Source organism: Mixophyes fleayi, chromosome 5, assembly GCF_038048845.1.
Source record: "Mixophyes fleayi isolate aMixFle1 chromosome 5, aMixFle1.hap1, whole genome shotgun sequence".
Lineage (NCBI taxonomy): Eukaryota > Metazoa > Chordata > Amphibia > Anura > Limnodynastidae > Mixophyes > Mixophyes fleayi.
The window spans coordinates 231,710,580-231,733,874 of NC_134406.1; the positions used below are offsets into that span (position 1 = coordinate 231,710,580).

Sequence of the window (23,295 nt, forward strand, 5' to 3'; positions counted from 1 at the left end):
CTGTTGAGCTGGGGAACAAAATCAAGGGCTATAAAAAGTACATGCTATAATCCACATTTTGTGAGAAACGAGGGACAGGCTGGTGAGGGTGATATTAATACCTTGCTTCACCACAGTAATTAAATTGGCAGGCTGAAGAGGCAGAGGGAAGCAGTGGGAGACAAGCCCAATACTGTGCTTTCTTGCAGCTTGTTCTGCATATCATGTTTTCCTTTGTGGAGGCCCTAGATTTCATCCGCAACCTCCACAGTGTAAAGAAAGGTGATCTTTGGAAAGATGCACACCATTTATATGTGGGGGGGGGATACATTTTTAACCCTACTTTGTGGAAAGTGCAATGTCCCTTTAAAGAGTCATCTCCATGCACCCAATACCACTTTATAGGACGTTTATGGAGCCCGTTTTCATGTCATAGGCATTTGAACAACAAGGGAAGTTTGAAGAATATAGAACTGAGTTTTAATAAGCACATATTTAAACTGTGCTGGTTTCATAACACTAATTTACAATGGGGGAATGTTGATAAATCAGTTCTTTATATCTCTGACCATATTTGTATTTTATTTTAGAATTCTATTTAATGCAGTCTAGTGAAAGGTCCATTAATGGACTTTATTTTTTATTGAAAGTTATGAGCTTTATTTATGCCTGTCTGTTTTCATGATAATTTTTACCGCATAAATTACTGAAGGGTAACAAGCGTATAAATAAATGTGTGGTATTTCGTTTTCTATGTGAAAATCAATTTTAGGCAGCCAGTTACTATTAAAAGGAGAATCATTTGACATTTAAATGTAATTGTGGAGTCAACAATGTGCTTGTGCTGATATTACCAGTAACATTTCTACGCAGAGAAATGTTCTGCTGTATTGCAGAATCAGTTGAGTTTTTTCCCTTTTCTTTTATGTTCACAGCAGTAATTTCCATTAAATGCACATTTCTACACAAGATCACTTCTTAACCATACAACATTTTTAATTTCTCCTCCGGGAGATCCTGCCGCTGAGCATTGGGGGCGGAGCAATGTTATTCCCATCATTAAGCCCCACCCCTTCTAATAGAGCCGGGTGCGGGCCATGATGATGCGTTGCGCTGTGAATCTCGCCATTAAGCCCCGTCCCCACCCACTTCAGTAGGGAAGTGGGCACTACGCGGGAGGTTGTGCTGCTCTCCCGGGAGTCCAGGAGATCTCCTAGAAATTCAGGAGTCTCCCAGACATTCTGGGAAAGAAGCAAACTATGAGCAACACATTTACACACACTCTCTGCCATGCGGTGTGCCCAGAGGAGAAGTCAGGGCAGAGGGAGGGCACTCACACATGGTAATGAGGTATATAAGATTGCACTATTCACTCCCCTGAGTTATATACATTGGTTAAATTTCACATATGGTGCCACTCTGCTCCAAAAACAACATTCTCTTTATGTTAGAGACCTATATTTGTAAAGTCTACTTTATCACCTTAACAACATTTTAGCACTAATAAAAACTCACCAACAGAGGAAAAAACACTTTGTACATGTATTGCTCATTAGACCCCTTACTCAATGTTCCAGGACTTGTTTCTGTAGTTAGAGAATGTTTTACACAACATTAAAAAAAGGTAAATTGGATTTGTGGAAAGCAAGTTATCTTCTTAGATTGTCAATAAGGAAAACACAATGTAAAATTTTAAATATAAAGCAGCGCAGAGTGGTCTTTGTACATTATCCCCAGTGTTTGCAATGTGTGTAAATTGGCAAATTTTACTACTATGTAAAATGATAATTGATAAGTACAAAAATGTGATAGCATAAAGAAACAAAGAGACACCTACATCACCTGCAATTCTGCCCCCCTATGGACTTTTGAATTTTCTGGACCCACATACCCCAGGTATGTACTACTCTATTTCCACTGGATCATTTCTACATAGGGTACTTCCTAGTCCCTTCACTAACTCTTTGCCCCTTCATGACAAACTTTGGAACTCTAGGGCCTCACTGTTGCCATGATTCAATAGAATGTATAATAGTATGTAGCCCAAACAAAATATGTCAGGCGCTTATAGAAGTAAAATATAAAAAGGAGATAATAGTTCAGAGTTCTGCTGTCGTTCAATGGGAAATTGCCAGGTCCCTAAAATATACATATATAAAGCTGAACATACAAAGGGGTCTATTTATTATCAGGCAGCTATAGGACTAGTTTTCCCTTTCTGTTTCTCACAGCCATAAAGAACTTCCTGGGCCTGATTCATTAAGGAAAGGAAAGCAAAAAACATGAGTAACTTTGCACCTTGGCAAAATCATGTAGCATTGGAGGGGAAGTTAAGTTTAAAATGTGATGGCAGATTTATAGTTGGGGTAAGGCATGTCCTAGATCAACTTTAAATTTCAGTGTACAAATAAGCTATCAAGTATTTGTGTGTTACATGAAAAAACAGAGAGTATTTAGCTTATGTGCAAAATAGAAATCTCATTTGTGGGTACAAATGAGATTTCTATTTTACACATAAGCTAAATACTCTCTGCATTGTAACATGGTTTCTTGTACAAGAGTAAGTGGACTCTTACCGCTTTGCCAGGTAGTTTGGTACCTGATAATTCTCATAGCTTATCTCGAGCAAGAATAGATCTCATATATTAGGAAGAAAAGAAATATATGAGATCATCGGAAGATCTGTCTTGCAGGATTTCAACTTCACGTGAAACGATTTATGAACTTTTCCAAATTAAGACATTTTGGAACTATGGTTGTGTATACTGGACATACCTTTGTTTAATGGATTATTTTATCAATTGGTGTTATACTAAGGAGTCCAGACATATGTCTTTCTTTGCGCCTGAGATATATATGTTTTTTATTTATGAATGTAGAAAAAGGTATGTTTCCAGACATATATTAAGGCAGCATTCTTTGAAACCTATTGGAGCACTAGTAAGGGATCACACCTGTTTTTTCTTAATAAGAATTGAGGTACGCGCTTGTCCTGCAGCAGATACCCAAGTGCTTTTCCAGCTGACACGTTTGATCTGAGGATACAGCTGTCATTGTGTCCAAAATTATCCCCTTATAAATACCAGCATGGGAGAGCACTCCCCCATCCGCAATGTATTAATTACTGCACAACCAGTGCTCACAATGTGCAGGTATGATATACTGACATTACTATTTCCCACTCCGTTTGATGCTGGTCACATGCTCTACAAGCAGACACTACCCTTGTAGGGCAAGTGAGCATAAGATTCAGAGACCTTATAGACCAGTGATGGCTAACCTGTGACACTCCAGGTGTTTGTGAAACTACAAGCCCCAGCATGCTTTGCCAGTAGATAACTAGCTGATACCTGGCAGAGCATGCTGGGACTTGTAGTTTCACAAACACCTGGAGTGTCACTGGTTAGCCATCACTGCTATAGATCCTGCTGGCTCAGGTAAAATAGCGGGTCGCACCGACAGTGTAACTCCAATGCTGCAGTGTTTTTAACCTGATTTGAACTGTTACCCGGCAGAAACACCAGTCTCTCTTATCTCCGCTGCTTCTTAGCAGGATATTAGTACCTCAGTTCTCTACAGCGTACAAAAACTATTTACCATGTTAATAAATTATGCATATAACTGCTTGTCCTAATAATATATTCCTCTATTCCAGATAGATACCTGGATTATGTATGCACAAAGCAGCACACAATTGCATAACTAAGCATAGCCGCATCTTTTTATTGAAAAATATTTTTTATTCTAATTCACTTATAAAATTTGTTGAACCAGTTTGTAAGTATATTGTGCTGCAAATAGCAAAAAGGGTTTTCCACTAAATAAGAAACTTCCCATTACCAACAAAACAAAAGGAAGCATAAAAGGGTAAAGAACAGTGACACATCCCAGCCATTCACTTCAACTTTACATACCAGTACTTCTGAATTCCCACTTCGGCCACTTTCCACAACTGTGTTAAAGTGGGAGGATCAGTCCTCGGTAGAATGTATACATCATTAGGGCAGTTTAATTCAATTAAAAACAGTAAGAAACATAGTTAAAACACATGAGCAAACCCATCAGAAGTGGAAAGTAACATATTAAATATCTACTTATTTGAAACAATGTAATTATCGGCACTGTGGCAGTGTGTAGACCATAGAGAAGGGAAAAACTTAGTTTAATGTTAGAGCAGAGTGCAATTATGATCTATAATGCAAAGAATGGATAGAGAGGTACAGTCACTGTCACTGTGGTACCTTCATATCCTCACAGTGCTTGCACAGCATAGAGTGGTATATTTAACAAAGGGATAAAAGACCTAAATCCCTTGAAAACGGGAATTTTCATTGGATTTAGGGCTTCTCCCTATTTCACCCTGACTGGACTTCCAATTCCACTCAGGGCCGGATTAACCATAGGGCTAACTGGGCTACAGCCCAGGGGCCTATGGCAGCCAGGGGGCCCTTGAAAGTGCTCAGCAGCAGTATTGATCGGTCGGGAGCGGGGGCTCCCCCGGCGCTATCAGTGCTGCTGAGCACTTTGACTGCGGTCCTTCTCCGGCGCGCTGTAGTCTCCTTACTGAGGAGATCTCGTGAGTCTCACTCTCACGAGATTTCCTCAGTACAGTGCGCCGGAGAAGGGGGTAGGTGCCGGGGGGGAGGCTCTGGCAGCTCGGATCATGGGGGGGGGGGGCACGGGCAGCTCAGATCACGGGGGGGGGGGGGGCACGGGCAGCTCGGATCACGGGGGGGGGGGCCCTCACGGGGGAATGGAGGCCCCCTTAGCCCAGGGGCCTCCATTCCCTAAATCCGGCCCTGATTCCACTGCACATATGTGAACCGACCAATGCAAGGACACACATCAGCAGAGGGTCCCTGCACTGGCTGGCAAAGAGCTTAGAGTTCGCAAAGCTCTTACTGTTATTAGATGAACATATTTATCCCATTTAGTACTAAATGTATACATAATGACATGATATCATATTGCATTGATCAGAAACCATTGTCACACAGTAATCCTTAGTAATAGTAATATCTAATGCAATATATCGCTAGCTGATACTTCAAAAAACATGTTTAATATTTATTCCTCATTTTTCATTTATTTGATATTGTATATTTCATTTTAACCTTTACTGATGATTATGCTGTATTTGTGCAACTCCCAACTGTTTGTGGAAGGTGAGCTAGGTATTAATATAAGGGAGCTGGTTCCACATAAAGAATAAATGATAAAGTACCATGAACGGCGAAACAACATTTCTCTATAAAGAAATATGAATCCCGTCAAGAAGCTGCACTTACTAACATGACAGAGAGAAACTAATGTCACATGAAAGAGAGAAATGTCTCTCTGACATAATATACTGTGACTGGAGCCAGGACAATAACTGGGACGGTTATTTCTACTCATACGCTTCCCGGCTTTGTAAATTACTTTTGCGACTAGTACTGACGTCTGATAATGGGGAGTGCGTACTCCTAATCGTGAAGCAGGGTGATTACTATATAGAGTTCCTTAATATATGGAATTCAGTTTTGTTCATAATAATGATCAACACTCTATGATCCTGTCCTAAAGTATATCTTGACAAAGTGCAGAGGTTTAATCTCATTGTCTGATTTCAATATCATGCTCTTCTTTACTGATTTTTAGTTTTAGGCGCTGTGGATATTTGTTTTATGGTTTTGAGTAAGACTAAACCGTAAATGGATTATATAAATCTTTGAGCCAATCCTTTATAGTAACAAATGTTCAATAATCTACTTAACTGAGAATAGATACACCGTATTAATTCTATACACTCTTTTCATTTAATTTTTAATGAACCACTGTGTTGTGTTAACTCCTACCTTGTAGTAACCTTAAGTCAATCACCAAGCTGTAGGTTAGTCTCTCAAACCAAAGGATCCTATAGGTCAAAGTTAGAATACAGATCTCTCAGGCAGCAAAACAACACCATTCACAACCAGTATCAAGAGAGTCTGCAAGAGGGAGACTACAGATCCCAATAAATACCAAGGGGTCTGGATCAAGTGTCAGGCAAGCCTGGTTGCTGAGAGGGGGACTCTGGATCTCAGTGAATGTACAGAGGAACTGGGATAAAGCCTATCATTAACTGGATATCCTTGGGGGAGACTGGAATTAATAGGGAGACACCTATTGCATTGCATCCTTCTACCTGGACGTAACTAGAGCAAAGACTAAGGGCTAGATTTACTAAGCTGCGGGTTTGAAAAAGTGGGGATGTTGCCTATAGCAACCAATCAGATTCTAGCTTTCATTTATTTAGTACCTTCTACAAAATGACAGCTAGAATCTGATTGGTTGCTATAGGCAACATCCCCACTTTTTCAAACCCGCATCTTAGTAAATCTAGCCCTAAGTGTTGGCCTGCATTACAATGATGGTTGTTGCTAGCAACTGTACTAAGTCTAGTCAAGTGCATCAAGAAGAAGGAGTCTTTTTGCCATAAGTATTAGTGTGAGATGAGCAATAATATTGGTCAATAATTACACAGCCCAACAAAAAAATTGTTTTTAGCTGCTAACGATATTTGAAGGAATTTTGGGTATTTTCTGATTGCTGAATTGAAAATTTTTATTTTTTTTATTAATTGGCTCTAGTTCTTGAGATAATGTATACCCTCAATTAATAGGGAACTTAGCCATAATGCGTGCATATGGGAATCTACTTGAACATTCTAGAAGCTGAGACACACAAATATTCTAGGGAGTAAATGTATCAAGCTGAGATTTTTCTGGCGGGTTTGAAAAGTGGAGATGTTGCCTATAGCAACCAATCAGATTCTAGCTATCATTTGTAGAATGTACTAAATAAATGATAGCTAGAATCTGATTGGTTTTTCAAACCCGCTGGAAAACTCTCAGCTAGATACATTTACCCCCAGGTGTTCACTCCGCAATCATTTTAGAATAATGATTTGTCAAACAACCAACAGTCAGTTGACAGTTAAACGGTTTGCGATGTCTATTGTGGTTTGGTTGTTTCTTGTCCGTATAATAAATTTGTATACATGTAATTACTGTAAATGGGTTAAAATTGTATACAGAGTGGTTGTAGTTACAATTTGTATATACAGAGTGTTTCAAGTAAGAATAAAGTCAATTAACGATAAAACGTGTTTTATCTACAACGCCCATGTGACAATATCTATAATCTTCATTTTTATTGGTGAAAAAGTGTCATGGTCTTCAAGAGAAAACATGACTATAGGTGCAGTGAACATCATTAACGAGCCATTGGTTGACAAGGACATAATCATTCTCCCACCACTAAATATCAATCGGGCCTTGGACAAAGATGGTGATTGCTTCAAAGACATTTGTAGATCGTTCACTGGACAAAGTATGGAAAAACTAAAAGCTATAATCTTTGATGGCCCTCACATTCCTAAACTTATCAATTTGATTCTAATTTTACAAAACTTATGAATGGTGTTGAAGCTTCTGCCTGGTGCAGTTATGTCTCAGTTGCCAAGAACTTCTTGGGTAATCAAAAGCAGACAACTATGAAGAACTGGTGCAAAACATGCTCACAAACTTTAAAAATTTGGCTACTAATATGAGCATAAAGGTACACTGTATCCATAGCCACTTACATAGATTTCCAGATAATCTTGGTGATTTTAATGAAGAACAAGGGGAGAGGTTTCATCAAGATATAAAAGTGACGGAGGAAAGGTATCCAGGCATATGGAACAGACACATGTTAGCTGACTATTGCTGGAACCTCCAATGTGATTGTCCTGATAACCCACATAAAAGAAAATCGCACAAACAGTATTTTATTATGCATTAATTGTAATGATCCCAATCAGCTTACTATGTTCATCTGTTATTATACAGGATAAAATACTATTATGCATTTCATGTGTTTACTTTTGTATGATTTGAGACAATTTCAGTGCAAAATACAACTGCCTGACCGTTAGATTTTTTGTATTTTATGTTTTTAAATGGGATATCCATTATCTCAAAACTTAGAGCCAATCTAGTAAAACTGATGTTATATTCGGAATCAGCACCACAAAGTTACCCTAAAATCACTCTATTGTGATTGGCAATATAATGAGTGTTGATCAGTTTCTTAGATTTGAAGAGTGGCACTACAATAACTAGCTACTTCATAAGGAAATTGTGATCTCTGTTCTGCAAAGTGTGGTAATTATATTGAATTTATCTTTGTTGTAAGCAAGTGCTTTACACAGACATGCTTTTATCATCATCATCATCATTTATTTATATAGCTCCACTAATTCCGCAGCACTGTACAGAGAACTCATTCACATCAGTCCCTGCCCCATTGGAGCTTACAGTCTAAATTCCCTAATATAGACACACACTCACACACAGACAGACAGACAGAGAGAGAGGGAGAGACTAGGGTCAATTTTGATAGCAGCCAATTAACCTACCAGTATGTTTTTGGAGTGTGGGAGGAAACCGGAGCACCCGGAGGAAACCTACGCAAACACAGGGAGAACATACAAACTCCACACAGATAAGGCCATGGTTGAGAATTGAACTCATGACCCCAGTGCTGTGAGGCAAAAGTGCTAACCACTAGGCCACTGTGCTGCCTGCCTTTTATTTTCTTATACTGTTTGCTTATCCTATTACTTTCCCACCAAACACTTTTACATAATTATTTTACCTTTCCTTTAGTCTGTTAATAAATGTGCCATACTTAGTTATAGCCCTGGGTTAAAAGGGAAACAAATAAGGTATTGCGAAATCTGCGCCCGCCCAGAGTGCAATGCAGAGCAGAGAAGGTGGGCTGCACCAAGGGGGATAATCTGTACTGAGTTAGGTGTGGCTCAGAGCACTGTCCTTGAGTACTGCCAGGCAGTGTGGCTCGATGCCTCTCCTCCTGCCTCCACCAGCAGAGCCCCGACACCTCCTGCCTGCCCCGAGTTCATGCAGGATTCTGTCTCAGTAGGCTAAGCCTCTGTAGTTTGGCCGCTCCACCTCCAGCAGTACGCATATACTATCTCTCCCACCATTGTGGGAGTGATAGTTTTCTCTTTTGCCCAGGCTTTCAAACTGCATTAACCTATTTGATATTAAGGTCTTGTGAGTCAGGAATGGGGTACTGGGTCGATCTCTATTTAATTAACTCCTTGTCCATTATCTGCTGGGAGAGAAGAGGAACAGATCCAAGTAAAGGACCCTGCAACATCTTCCAGAGAGTGAAAACCAACCAATGTTATACACCCCTGGGGCAGGCCTGACCAGACTTTACATTGTTTATGGTAAACTGAAATACCACCTCTATCCATATCCCATTATTGACTGTTTCATAAGTATATTACCCTATTACTCTAAAACTGCTCTATATTCAGGAAGGAGAGCTCCATTAACTTAAGAAAACACTATGATAGAATAATATATTTATGTACATGAAAAGAATCAAACAAGTACTGTAATAATTATTAGTAATTTGTTGCATGGATACTGTCATGATTATTTCTCTCTCTCGATCTATCAAAGGGTTAAAAGTCGTACGTCAGGAAGCTTATTTAACAAGTATCGTGGGGGTAACTGCTCTGTTATCACCATCTCTAAATGGCAATAACAGATTAAAGTCTTTAAAAAAATGTTTTACTATTTGAATAAAGCATTTTTTTTATTAAGTTTATTAAATAATGTGTTGTTTTTTTTTTTTAAAATAGGCCTATAATTTTATTTTTAAACATTATATGTATATAATTTTTTTACAGTTTTATTACACCAAGTGGAAAATTAACCAGAATTGCCACGGCTACTGAGTATCACGTTGCTACTCTGGCAATATTTTTAGATTAATTGTGGCAATAAGTAATAAAAGAAAATTAGCCTTATTGTTGTTATCGGGGTCCACGATATAGATATATATATATATATATATATATATATATATATATATATATATATATATTTCAATGCTCTGTTAGGTTGGTTCACAAAACAGTTGTGACAGGCTGTGATTAATTATAGACATTCATGTCTTGTTATTTTGAAACCTCCTATTGTGTGCCTGAGATTTTGTTTCTGGCTCACCTGTAATCCAAAGTATTTACTTGAATGAATAATGTTTCATACTCTGCTGAACCGCTACTGAAAAATAAATGTGTAAGCTGCACAAGCCTTCCAGCCTTCCTGATAACCAATTGCTGTAAAATTACACTGCTAAACGCAAGATACAATAAGGAAAAAAGGACAGACTGAAATATTTACATTGACGGTGGTCATTCCATTTAAGGCTCAAAAGTGTATTTAATAGAACAATATATTACAATTATAAGTTATGTTTATGTTACTTCTGTACATGTAAAAGGTAATTTAAGAACATGTTAGGATGAGTCGCTGCAATACTATTCTGTTTTGTGAGGTCATGCAACAATTTTTACACCTGACCAGATACACAGCTCAACATGGCACAGTATGCAGGGTATGTACTATTTATACCACTTTCATACTGCCCCCCGGGCAATTTTTGCAGGGGTTCGGAGCGTCCCAGCTCAGAAACACCATTCATACTGCACCAAGACCCGGGTCGTTTGAGCTCACCCTGGGAAAAACCCGGGATTTTGGTGCAGTATGAATGGGGTATTATATGTTCTTGAAGAGCTGCGCCCATGCAAGTAAATGAGTGGAACAAATTTGCGGCACTTATTTGAGCTGTTCTTTTGATTCATACATATCTTGTATGTGTTACAATGTGTCTGCATGAAAATACATTGGAAGAGCATCATGACACACTTTAAGGGCCTTATTCATTAAGGATCTTAACTTGAGAAACTTCTTATTTCAGTCTCCTGGACAAAACCATGTTACAATGCAAGAGGTGCAAATTAGTATTCTGTTTTGCACATAAGTTAAATACTGCCTGTTTTTCATGTAGCACATAAATATCAACTTTAAATTTCAGTGTACAAATAAGCTATCAAGTATTTATGTGCTACATGAAAAAAAAGGCATTATTTAACTTATGTGCAAAACAGAAAACTAATTTTGACCCCTTGCATTGTAACATAGTTTTGGCAAGGAGACTGGGGAGATTTGCGGTCAGTAAAATCCGCAGACAGGCTGAGCTGGTCACACTGTAATAGGGTAACCTGCAGCATGTGGGGTAAAGTCTCAGTTGGTTAAGCACGTGGCTGAATTACCTAGGGAAATGGGGCACCTAGGTAATAGCATTGTGCTGATAGTAGTGGGGGCTACTGTGCAAGTGTTAATGGTAATAATTGTTTAAAGTTAAAAAAAAATTGTATATCAATATGTGGCACTGCTGGATCCAGCAAGCCCTGGCAGCTATAAACTGCTTGGGCATGCTGGTGATTGAAGAACTACAAGTACCAGCATATCAGTGGCACCAAGAGCATAATGGTGCTTATAGAACTACAAGTTCTAGCATCCAAGGATCTCTGGGACCTATAGGACCATATAGTAAAATACTTTTTTTTAAAAAAAAAAAAGACAAACACACAGTAGAAAAATCCTTTTAATTTTCATGTTATGTGTAATCCTCTCACAATACATATGTATGTAAATATCATAGAAAATAATAATGCATAATGCAATATACATTCAACTATTTCTATTAGACAAAAGAAAGGGAAGCATTTAATCCCTTCAAGACCAGTGGTGACTAGGCTCATTTTCAGATATTGTGTTTTAATTTCCCAATCTATCCATGTAAATGTTATATTGGTTTTTATTTTTGGGGTTTCTGAGTGAAAATAGGTAAAACCAGAACAAAATCATTTCCCAGAATGTTTCTCTTGGTTTCTTCTACATATTTTTCAGGAATCCCACTACAAGGATTCACAATCTGTGCCAGTTTAATAAAGGTTATAGAGACAGAAGTAGGGGAATATATTTCATCATCATCATCATCATTTATTCATCTATTATCTAACGGTAATGCCTTGTATGTGACAGCTTTTCAGCTACTCTAAACAAGGACACCATAGCCAAGTTCATTTAACATGTCATGATGGGAATTGTAGTGCACCAAAGGTCACCTAGACTGTACCACAAGTGATATGCTGAGATGACCCTGACAAGCAGCAAAGTGTCCCTGGAAATAATTTTACAACTATCAATTATTATTATTATTAGCTTTTTATTTATAAAGCGCTGGGAAATATACTTTAACATGGTATATGTTAACAGTTGATTACTGTTTATCATATCAATATGAACGAGACATCTTATTAAATTGTGAGAAAAAATAAATTGCAATATTTGCAAAATGTATTTTAGCACTATTTTAACTTCTTTATTCAGCCCCACTGGTGTAAATCAAAATATACATAAAGCTGCCATTTAAATAGACATTAATAACATGGCTTTAAGACACAGAGCAATCTAGGGTCAGAAAAGTACTTAAAAATTTTATTTTACAAAGTAAAAATTTTAGGAACTGATAATAATTAATAATAATTTTCAGACATTTTTGTCCCTGTACCTGGACATAGATTGGAAGGAGCCTATTTTCTCCTATCGCTTATCTGCATTGACTGTTTTATTTCACTCAGGGTAGTTAGTGGTGTAATTAATAGACCCTGCCCCATTGCACATATCCCAATCCCTCCCCATTGCTAGCCTACACTGCTATCACTACTAGCCCTGACTCTACACAAAGCCACTGCCAGCCCCACTGCACAAGCTTCTACTGCAGAGACACCATTCCCCACCACCAACCCATTCATAACTTACCTGATCAGAAAGAAGCATATAGCTGAAATTGGGCCTGGAAACTGACAGTGCAGATCAGGGCTATTTCTAAGTTGGTTCCCACTAGGGTGAAACCCCAGTTCCTAACAACACATCAAATCTAAGCTCCTGGCACTCTGGCTTTTAATGCTACGAGGCCTACAGCTGGGAGTGCCACATCTTTTCATCTTTATTGCGGCACATGGAGCCCTTACAAACCACCTGCATAACACCCCATTATCCATACTGCCCCCTCACTACTCCACTCTCCTCTAATGAACATTGATGAACCTCTCTTCTATCTGTGCTCCTTAACTGCAATATCCTCAATCCGTCATCATAAAATAAGACATTTTATAATCATGTCCTCTACCGCTCAATCCTTCTGCGTCCAGCAGCTGATGATTTATCACCAAACCCAGGTGTCTCCCTTCACCATCCACATCTCACATGCTCTTAATTCAGATTGTACATACAATAGTGTGAGGATTCAAAACAGCTCCAGATGACAGCTGTCAGAAAACAGTTCACAATGACAGTTACACACACCTGAGGGTAAATGTATCAAGCTGAGATTTTTCTGGCGGGTTTGAAAAACCAATCAGATTCTAGCTATCATTTATTTAGTACATTCTACAAAATGACAGCTAGGGGGGTATTCAATTGTTAGCATTAACGAAAGAAAACGAGCGCTCAAAAAATATTACCGTTTATACAGTAATATTGCGCGAAAAGCGTTAATATGGTAGTTTACTCGCGGAATTTCAGCTCGCCGCTCAGGGAGCGGTGAGCTGAAATTCCGTGAGTAATTACCGTATTAACGCTAAGATTTTTTGAGCGCTCGTTTTTTTTCGTTAACGCTACCAATTGAATACCCCCCCTAGAATCTGATTGCTTGCTATAGGCAACATCTCCACTTTTCAAACCCGCCGGAAAACTCTTAGCTTGATACATTTACCCCCTTATCTCAAGTCCTGTAATAGGCACTCTAAGAACAGTAATCTAGCTAGTCTCCTCACATGGACTGCTACACAGCAAAATCAATGAAAATGTCAAGTCAATCAGCGCAATTATCTCACCTGTTTGCAGTCTTCAAAAAGTCCCTCATTTCTACCAAACCTTTGCAAGAGCTTTGCAAGGTTTTTTTGGGATTTCTCTACTTGTGCTTTTAAGGTAACTTCTTTGACTGTACATCATGATTCTACCCTCTCTGATTCTTTGACCTAAGCTTCGTCCCCCACTGTTCTACCTACTCCAATCCTTTGACTTCAGCTTGTATGTTACAACCAGTTCTCTCAGGACTAAGAGGCTTGGACGTGGTTTGTCTCTAATAGCTAACCCAGCCAAGTGGCACTTTCCTAGGAACTGCCAGCACCTTCAAAATTAGGAATCCAGCAAACCTCAAACATATCACCTGTCTCCTGTCATTTTCAAGACTCTAGAAATGTGCCCTACAAAATATAAGTCTAACAAGCTAAAATCCATCTATGGCCTCCTCCTCTTAAACAGCCTAAACCTTCTGGCAATAACAGAAACATGCCTCACCTCCAGTCCTTTCACTTGTTGTTTCTACTTCATTCACACCTCCAGGCCTGGAAGCAGGCAGGAATATGGGTTTGCACTTCTTCTCTTTACCCCACTTTGCACAATCAAAGTTGCTCCCCCTGTTCCATTACTCATTTTCACATCTTTTGAGGAACATACTATCTGGACTTTTAACCCTTTCTCTTTGGGTGTTGCTGTAATCCATCAATCTCCCTGCCAACAATTCCTTGAACATTTCCCTGTCTGTCTCCTTAAATTCTTATCTTTTGTTATCCCCAGTATCTTTGGTGCTTTCAATATGCCAGTTGATTATCCATATTATACTTCCAAAACTACTCTCGCTAACCTCCTCTTAAGTCCACTTTTAGTGGACTGACTCTTCTTCTCTTTGTGATGAACAACCACTTATTCTTGATTTTTTTTCACAATACTGTATACTTCTTTCCTGTAACACTCTGCTTCCACCCTCAAGCCATCACCAGATCACCTCAACGTCCTACTTGCAGAAATCTCAGTTCTTTTAACTTTCAACTATTTTTAATGTCATCAACTTATTTCCCCTATTTTTATATTTCCCTGTTCTGATTTGGCAGCCCCACATCTTAATCACACCATAGCAACAGCTCTAAATTCACTGGCTCCAGCTTAGTGTTTACCATAAACATAACTGTGGCACACAAAAAACGCTCTGTCCTACAAATTAAGACATTATTGTTATAAGTATTGCACTTCTCATGACTTCCTCAATTATACTGCTAACTACCACTCCTAAATAATGCTCTGGACACCGCTAAACAAATACACTTATTCATTTCTACTCAAACACCTCTTTATTACATTTAAATCTCGTTGCAAGCCCTGTGACCACAATCACTGCCCAAGATCTAGCTTTCTGCTCCAAAGATAAGACTGGAAAAATCTGTTAAAAAATGACTTCCTCAACTCTAAGCAACAACCTGCTCAATTCCTTTCCTGTACCCTCTGGTGCCTTCTTCTAGTTCCACAAATGAAAATGAAGTGTCCGCCCCTTTTCTTCTTCTCCCATTCTAGACCCTATTCCCTTACAAATCTGTCATTTGCTGTCACCTCTGCTCATCCCAGCCATAACTAACATCTGTAATAGTTCCCTCTCTACTGTATGTTTCCATCAATATTAAGCACGCTGTTATTTTTCCTATTCAGTATAAAATTAATTCTAACTCAAGTTCTCAACTCCAATGCTCCCCCCCCCCCCCCATTTTTCCCCTTAAAGCTACTGATGGGCTTGCCTGCACTTTCCTCACATTCTTTCTTCCACACACAAGCTACATTCATTTCTACTACACCCGCTTTATAAGCACACACACCATTATAAACCCCGTGATCCACCCCACGTAGATCTTCACCTACATCTCCCTAAGAGACATCCACCCCCCTAAAAAGGTATCTTTACCACACATATCCACCATTAGGGTACAATAATACACTCATAGGAGTAAAAGCCTGCTTGTTCACCCCACAGCCTAACACACCAATACACATTTTTAAGGAAAGCAGGCTTAGTCATTTTATAGCAGATAATCTGCAAAAGCTTCTAATACAAGCTTAAGGCAAGGCACAGTAGTCCCCGTGCCCGCATAAGCCTTACTAACATCAGTGCCCCGAAGTATACACGGCACTAGAGCCAGGGCTGCCAAGAAGAATTCAGGGCCCGGGTACAACAAATTCATGGGGCCCCCCTCATAGTGAAGTAAGCCCCAAAATTTTTTTGCGCCGCCTTACGGCGGCGCAAAAAAAATTAGGTATATGGTCATATATTCAGGGGCGTGGCTAGCCAAACGGCAGTGCAAAATTTTTGGGAGGTGTGGTCATGCATTTGGGGGCGTGGCAAACGTGCCATTGGGGCGTGGCTAACATAAAAACCACTAGGCTCTCAATTCGCCGGAGCGTCACATATGTTCAAGCACTCCTGACTTTCAGGACATCTACCACCACAGGGTAGTATACAAACAATGCAGTGTGTACACAAACAGTTCAGTCTTGGCCTACACCTTACATTGGACACAACATTCACCAAAAATTGGTATTGTCCCTACTAGAATCACAACATTTCACACACTGTGCTGCTCTCTCCTACCTGTTCTTCTCACTTTCTCCACCTGTGGCTGCTGCTTTCTTTAGTTGTGGCTTGTCCGGATCCAGAAATGTTGAAGGACCTATTTTGAAAAAAAAATGGCTACATTTAGAAAATTACAGCCAGCCCCAGCGTTAAATCAATAGCACCCACGATTAATAATTAGCCCCAACATTAAAATAATACTATTCACATTTAATAAATAAACCTATATCCCTTCCTGCAAACAGCCCCAGCAATACCTATTTCCCGCAACCATCACTGCCATTAAATAATTCATAGTCACATTTAATAAATAGACCTCATTCTCCCTAAACTCACCCCAAGATTCAATAGCCCCCAAACCACCCCATCTTAAATTAATAGTCCCTACTATTAAATTGCCTCACCATCACCCTACAAACAAAATAGCGCCCATTAATTAGCTGCCACCTACCTCACACACACTACATTGCAACAAGCCCCCTGTGCCATCACACACACAATACTGTGCCCCTTCATCACAACTACACTGTACCCCCTTATGCTCACACTGCGACCTCCATGCTGCTTTTCCCCCTTCTTTTTTACTTTGTGCCTCTCTCCCACTTTTTTTCCTCCTCTGTTCCTTTCTCCCACTTTTTTTCCCCTCCTCTGTTCCTCTTTCCCCAATTTTTTTTTTATTCCCCTGTGGCTCTCTGGCATGGCCGGCATGGCCGGGCCCGGGTAAACTGTACCCGCTCCCCCCCCCTCTCGGCGGCCCTGACTAGAGCTATAAACAAGGCCCACTAGCTCAGGACCTACATTGCAAAAAGAGCTATAAACATACCCCAATCGTGTATACTGCCTCGCCTGTCCTTTGCTCTCGCCCTTCCCCTCTCTCTCTCTTCTCCCTCCCCCTCCCCTACTTTTCTCCCCTCACAGGTCGCGCCACGGAAACAACAAGGAGAAAACCAACAGAAACCGGACCTGGAACATCCGGACCATCCGTCAAGGCAGCACCCACCCTCACAACAACAACGACAAAACAAAGCGCAGACGTCCCAGGTAAGCCCCCCCTAAAGGGTCTATACCACCCATCTCACTCCACATTGATTGCACTGACCAAGGTAGTCCAATATTTGATCACTGATAAATCTAGTGACTACTACCGACTTCTAATTCTCCTTGACTTCTTTGCTGCATTTGACACTATTGACCACTGACTTCTCATACAAATACTGCATTTTCTATGTCTTCAGGACACAGTCCTAGTTCTCATCCTACATATTGTGACAAAGCGAGTGATTTGTCACAAGCATCTAAAAGAAGAAGTAGATATTCATCTGACAGTTTACAGGGCAAGGCTGCAGACATTACACACTTATGCAGCAGTGCACCTCATTTACAGATAAACAGGTGGAGGACATATGTGTGACAAAATTATAGTATAGAGTCTGAATTAATGTACATAAACCAGATCAGGGAGCACAGTAACCTCCCATGGAGCAGAAAGGCTAAAAATATAAATGTCCGACCAGACTACAAGACCTACAAGTCTAAATACAACTTTCATGCAAGTTGCGTTTTCAAAAAGAGCACGGAACTTGAATGCAGTTCCGACTGTATTCAATTCCAAACAGATCAAGATATGTTTCCTAGGTGTAAGTATGCTCTGCCTAAACAGTACTTACATAGTACACAGACAGAAAGAACAGTCCATTTATGCAGGTCCCATATCCAGGAGAGAGAAGACAGTGACAGATAATTAGTATTGATATCTACCCAAGACAGGGAGGAAAGGGAAGGAAGGGAGGTCACAATTTGACAGTGGGCCGCCCAGTAGTATATCTTAAGATCTGGAGAGCCTCTAATGTGGCATTTAGTCAGCTTTTTCAGAAGGGCTAATTTGATTTAGGACACCCGTCACTTCACACGATCCTCTCCAGGCATTTTTAGATGGAGGCCGGTTCAGATAGAGGGACCTTCCTATTTTGATTGCAACGACTAGACTAATATTCCTTACAAAATGCTATTAAACACCTGCTCCACTCTACCAGACCCTATTTTGGTTGCTGTACTTTACATGATGAAATATAAAATACCTCTCCTAATATACCAAGCAATTAATAAAATTGAACCAACATACATTTTTCATTTGTCTCAAAATATCTCCCAGCTGACCCCAATTCTCTGTCCAAGGTCTGCTCCTCTTATTCTCACTTATTACTTGCTTCCATTCACCTAGGCTGTGGTTTTTTTTCATACAAAACTTTCCCCATGCCTCCAAAACTACTAATAGCAAGTAAAAGACTGTCTACAGTAACCTCAGCACCTGAAGGGAGAGACAAACCAGGATTAGGGTAAGCAGCAGATGATCTGGACTGCAAAGGAAAATCAAAATACAGTACAGGTGGCAGACAAAGCAGGGTCATACTATCTGGGTGGCAACAAGAATCAGGGGAGAAGCTACAGCCAGGCTGAGTCAGGAACCGGAGTTTCAGGGCCTCATCTATCAAAGCCTAAGAACCATACAACAAAGATTTGGCCAATGTTTGCAGACAGGAAGAACATTATATAGGTCAGGAACACTGCAATCATAAATCAGGTGCTGGCTGCTCGTTAAGGGCATCTGGTTGTTAAAGGATCTCTCAAGGCCATATATGCTAAAGTAATACAACAATCAGTATATAATCAAAAACATAATTAGTGATAGAACACTAATACCAATATAATATATATCTTTGATAGTCGTACATGAGTAGTAAATACTGACAGAACTGTTTAACCACTGCTGACTTGGACCTGACATAATATTGATCTCTGTCAACATATCGTCTGCTGTAAAGATAGCTTTACATTTTCAGATTGGAATGTCTGGTCTGATTGATGAGTTGTGACCAAATTATCTAAACTGTCTGTGGTACGCTGACCAAGATAAATGCAAGACCTGATATGACCACAAAGTACTTGTTGCAATTGGCTAGTGATGCCGTACAATCATCATCATCATCATCATTTATTTATATAGCGCCAACATATTCCGTAGCGCTTTACAATTGGGGACAAACGTAATAAACTAATAAACAAACTGGGTAAAACAGACAAAGAGGTGAGAAGGCCCTGCTCGCAAGCTTACAATCTATGGGACAATGGGAGATTGACACATGAGGTTAAGTATACATTTTGCATCTTGGCCCAGCCAGACAAGTACTTATGTGTTTTCCATCCTGCCATATTGGTACTGATCCAGTTTGATTAAGTTTTGATTCGGTAGAAGGGTTGAACATAAATGCTACGTTCACTACCTAATTAAGTCAAAATTGGCTATAATGGCTAACATCACCGACAAGTGTATCAGGTGTCTTAATATACAAGGAATAACATTGAAGTTTAGTAGACTAAATCCAAACTGGCAAACTTTACAAAAAATATGGCAGCTTTCAGTACAGGCAAGAACATAGGTTTGCTGCTTGCACATTGCTAAGGTAATAACCCTCATCTCCATATAGCTGACAGGTTGTCATGCTCTGTTTTGTTTATGGTGTCAGATAAGAAAATGTAAAAGCATTTTCCTATATGGCAGACACTATGAACAAATTAGCGCCTGAAACTGGCAGCGACCAAGATGCAGAGCATATGGATGTGATCTCCAATTTCTGGTGACTTTCAGGTTACTTATACACTAGCCACCAACACCATAGTGTAGTATATAAAGAATGCAGTGAGTATATATAAAGAGTACACAGTCTTTATCTGCCCCTTAGATTGGGCAGAACAGTCACCAAAAATCAGGATTGTCTCACTAGAATCAGAACATTTGACAGACTATCCTGCGCACTCCTACTTGTTCTTGTCACCTTTATCACCTGTGGCTGCTGGTTTCTTTAGTTTCGGCTTGTCTGGATCCTGGAATGTTGGGGGACCCTATTTGGAAAAAAAAAGGGTACATTTAGAAAATTCCAACCAGCCCCGGCGTTAAGTCAATAGCACCCACGATTAATAATTAGGCCTCCTCCAGTCCCAACATTAAAATAATAGTATTCACATTTAATAAATAGATCTATTTCCTTCTATCCCTCCACGCCCGACATTCAGTGCAAATGGGACAGGGAGCAGAGAGGAGGGGGCTCCAGCACTGCGATTAGGTCATTTTTTTTCATTATATTTTTTTTAGTACTCTGCTTCGCCCCCTTCAACAAAGATGGCTTTGCCATCAGGCATCGGGGGCTACGGGGAATACGCCGGCGGGCCAGTACGACCCTGCCTGCTGTCAAATTCTATGTTTCAAATTCAATGTTACAGCTATTTATTCAAAATTATCAAAATGCTATCTGTGCCCACTGTACAACCTGATTTCATGCCCAAAACATAGTTGGGTCAGGTAAAAGTCAAGTGTTTGTATGTAACCTACTACCCTGTGTTGATTCCCACTATCAAATGTATGACCCAATGCCATTTAACCCTTGCAAAACTACAACTACTTATTCAGAAAATGCTATCTGTGCCATTTTACTACCTGATTTCATGCCCAAAACGTTGTTGGGCCAGGCTGATTACTATTCCTATGTGTGTAAGGGACACCCTTTATTGATAATCTAATGTGAAATCATTGATCCAACTTAATATAATCCTTTAAAAATAACGTTTTCTAAAGAAGGTAGAGCATGAATGAGAAGGGAACAAGAAGCTAACTTCAGCCTCGTGTTAGCCTGTACATTACCATATACACCTTACACACATATATAATAAATTGCTAGAGAGAAAGACAAAGCACAAACCAATCAGAAAGAGGTGCATACTAGACAATACTGAGCTGTCTACCAGCACCCAATCAGGGATTGCTTTATCTAACTTGCAAGAGCTGCATTACAAGTGAAGTTGTCCTGCATGGAATGATCGCTGGTGCTCTGCCTGTTTCAGCCTGGGAGAGGGCTGGAGCTGTTGTTCTTGTAACCAAGCACCCACAGTAAGAGGGAAGGAGGCGGGGAGAGGAGGGTTTACACCATGCACTTTCCCTTTCCCTGCATCCTTATTACAACTCTTCTTTCACAAAGGAATGCAACTAGAACTCCTTCATTCATCTGATTGATTATATTTGTGCCTGGTGCATTTGCTAAGTTTGGACACTTCCTTGAACCCGAGCAGAGGTGTAGTGGAGAGAGACTGTCAGTGAGAGGTGGTGACAGACACCCCCCAACCCTCCAGGAACAGATCGGAATATATTGGTGGTTCTGATGGCGTCTCGACAGCAAACCCGGATTCAGGTCTACCTGGAAACAAACAGAATTGGTCCTCTCTTTGAGGTGAGTGTATACAGCAGCATGTGCAGCCTAATCAGAAACACTGATATTCCGCTGCAGTACAACACATTGCAGCTCTCTTGGTAGGGAAGGGGTTAATGTGATTTTTGAAACCGCAGCTCAGGGACCCTGCACACCTTATGGACATAAAGAAATGATTTCAAGCCTGACATGTGCTATGAATGGGACCAGTTGGTAGATGCAGACTGCATATCACTTGCACATCTCCTGTATATGGGTCTAGTCGTGTAACGACATTATATTCTACACATTGCATTGATTTACTAGTAGATTTCCTATATTCTACACATTGCATTGATTTACTAGTAGAGACTTCAATAATCTGAACCTTGTTAAGACGTTTTCGTAGCTGGAGATCTGTGTAGAAATCATTGAATGTGTTTAACAGTTTTCAATAAAAAAATATTACATTGATGTGCATATTAGCATATGGATAAAGAGCAATGGTCCTTTTATGTTGATAATAAAAGGGTGATTACAATGAAAGATATAAATTTTAATTGTGAAGCTTGAAATGCACACTGAGTCGGCTTCAGGATCCGTGTTTTTATTTAACCACCTTTGCTAAGCTGTAAAGCATTAGGATTTCCATGCATTCTGATTCGCTGCTGTTAACTGTAAGTTTCGGGAGGGAGCAGCTTTTGTTTAATGTCATATATATAAAGAGCTATTGTGTGCATGAAAATGCTGACTCCAAAGCGTCCTGTTTGTTGCCATAGCGAGGAGAGCAGCACCCAGGTGTGTTAGTTGTGGAGTTACACCAGAGCCCCTAGCGACCATGTGCTGCTAGTAAAGCGTCTGATTATACTGTGCACAGAACGTGCCACACCTGCCTTTCACAGTTGAACTTGTCATTATCAGTCCCTTTAATGTATTCAGTGCACGATATGTTTCGTTGACTCCAAAATGTCGATCTTTCTGAGCATGATAAATATGCAAGTTGCTTTTACACTGTACCTGTGAAACTACAAACTTAAAAATCGTTGTGTTATTATGTTGTATACACCTTGGTTTGCTTATAGCAGTATGTCTACCAGGGGCTGCTAACCATCAGTAAATCTACTGAACCTAAATAAATGGAGATGACCACACACTGTTCTGTAATACAACAGTGATTATAACCTCAATGGTTTCCTGATCGTGTGCAGTTGGCATTCTCCTCGTGTCCCCAACCACATTCCAGATATAAAACAAGTAGTAGTCCTTTTTCATTAGAGGCACATGCGCTGGGAAAATGGGCAATAAAACTAGCACCAGCTTTAATCATGCGTTGTTAACGTGTTTTCATGCAATTTTTATGCACGAGTCTTTCGCCATTACAATCTATTGTACGTGTAGTGAGTTAACGTTTTTTGCATGGAACGGTGGAAACGCAACATTGACTTTTGTTTGTTCTGTATTTAATGCACTTCTCATGCATGCTGTGAAAAGCAGAATGTTGTGAACCAGCCTTGAACTTACAGTGGAGGCACAGACATAATTTAGTGTGCAAAATGTGTTTATAAATGATCACTGTTTTCCAGTTACTAGGTTTTCATGCATGTTTTCTGCAGTTTGTTGTATAATTGACATAACAAAAGGTGAATATTGTTCTAGTCCAGTTTATGGACATGAAGTATAGGAGATTACAAATTATTTTAGGAAGCAGGGACGTCAATTATTCTCATGC

The 23,295-nt window shown here is 39.8% G+C and overlaps 1 protein-coding gene across 1 annotated transcript in view; it reads left to right on the top strand.

Moving 5' to 3' along the window:
• The first annotated feature begins 21,230 nt into the window (after positions 1-21,230).
• C5H8orf34 (chromosome 5 C8orf34 homolog) overlaps positions 21,231-23,295 on the top strand; it is a 215,644-nt gene continuing 213,579 nt past the window's right edge. Inside the window, exon 1 of the mRNA XM_075213619.1 lies at positions 21,231-21,608. Coding sequence (XP_075069720.1) covers positions 21,540-21,608 — 69 coding nt within the window. The 5' untranslated portion in view covers positions 21,231-21,539. The remainder of the gene's footprint in view (positions 21,609-23,295) is intronic.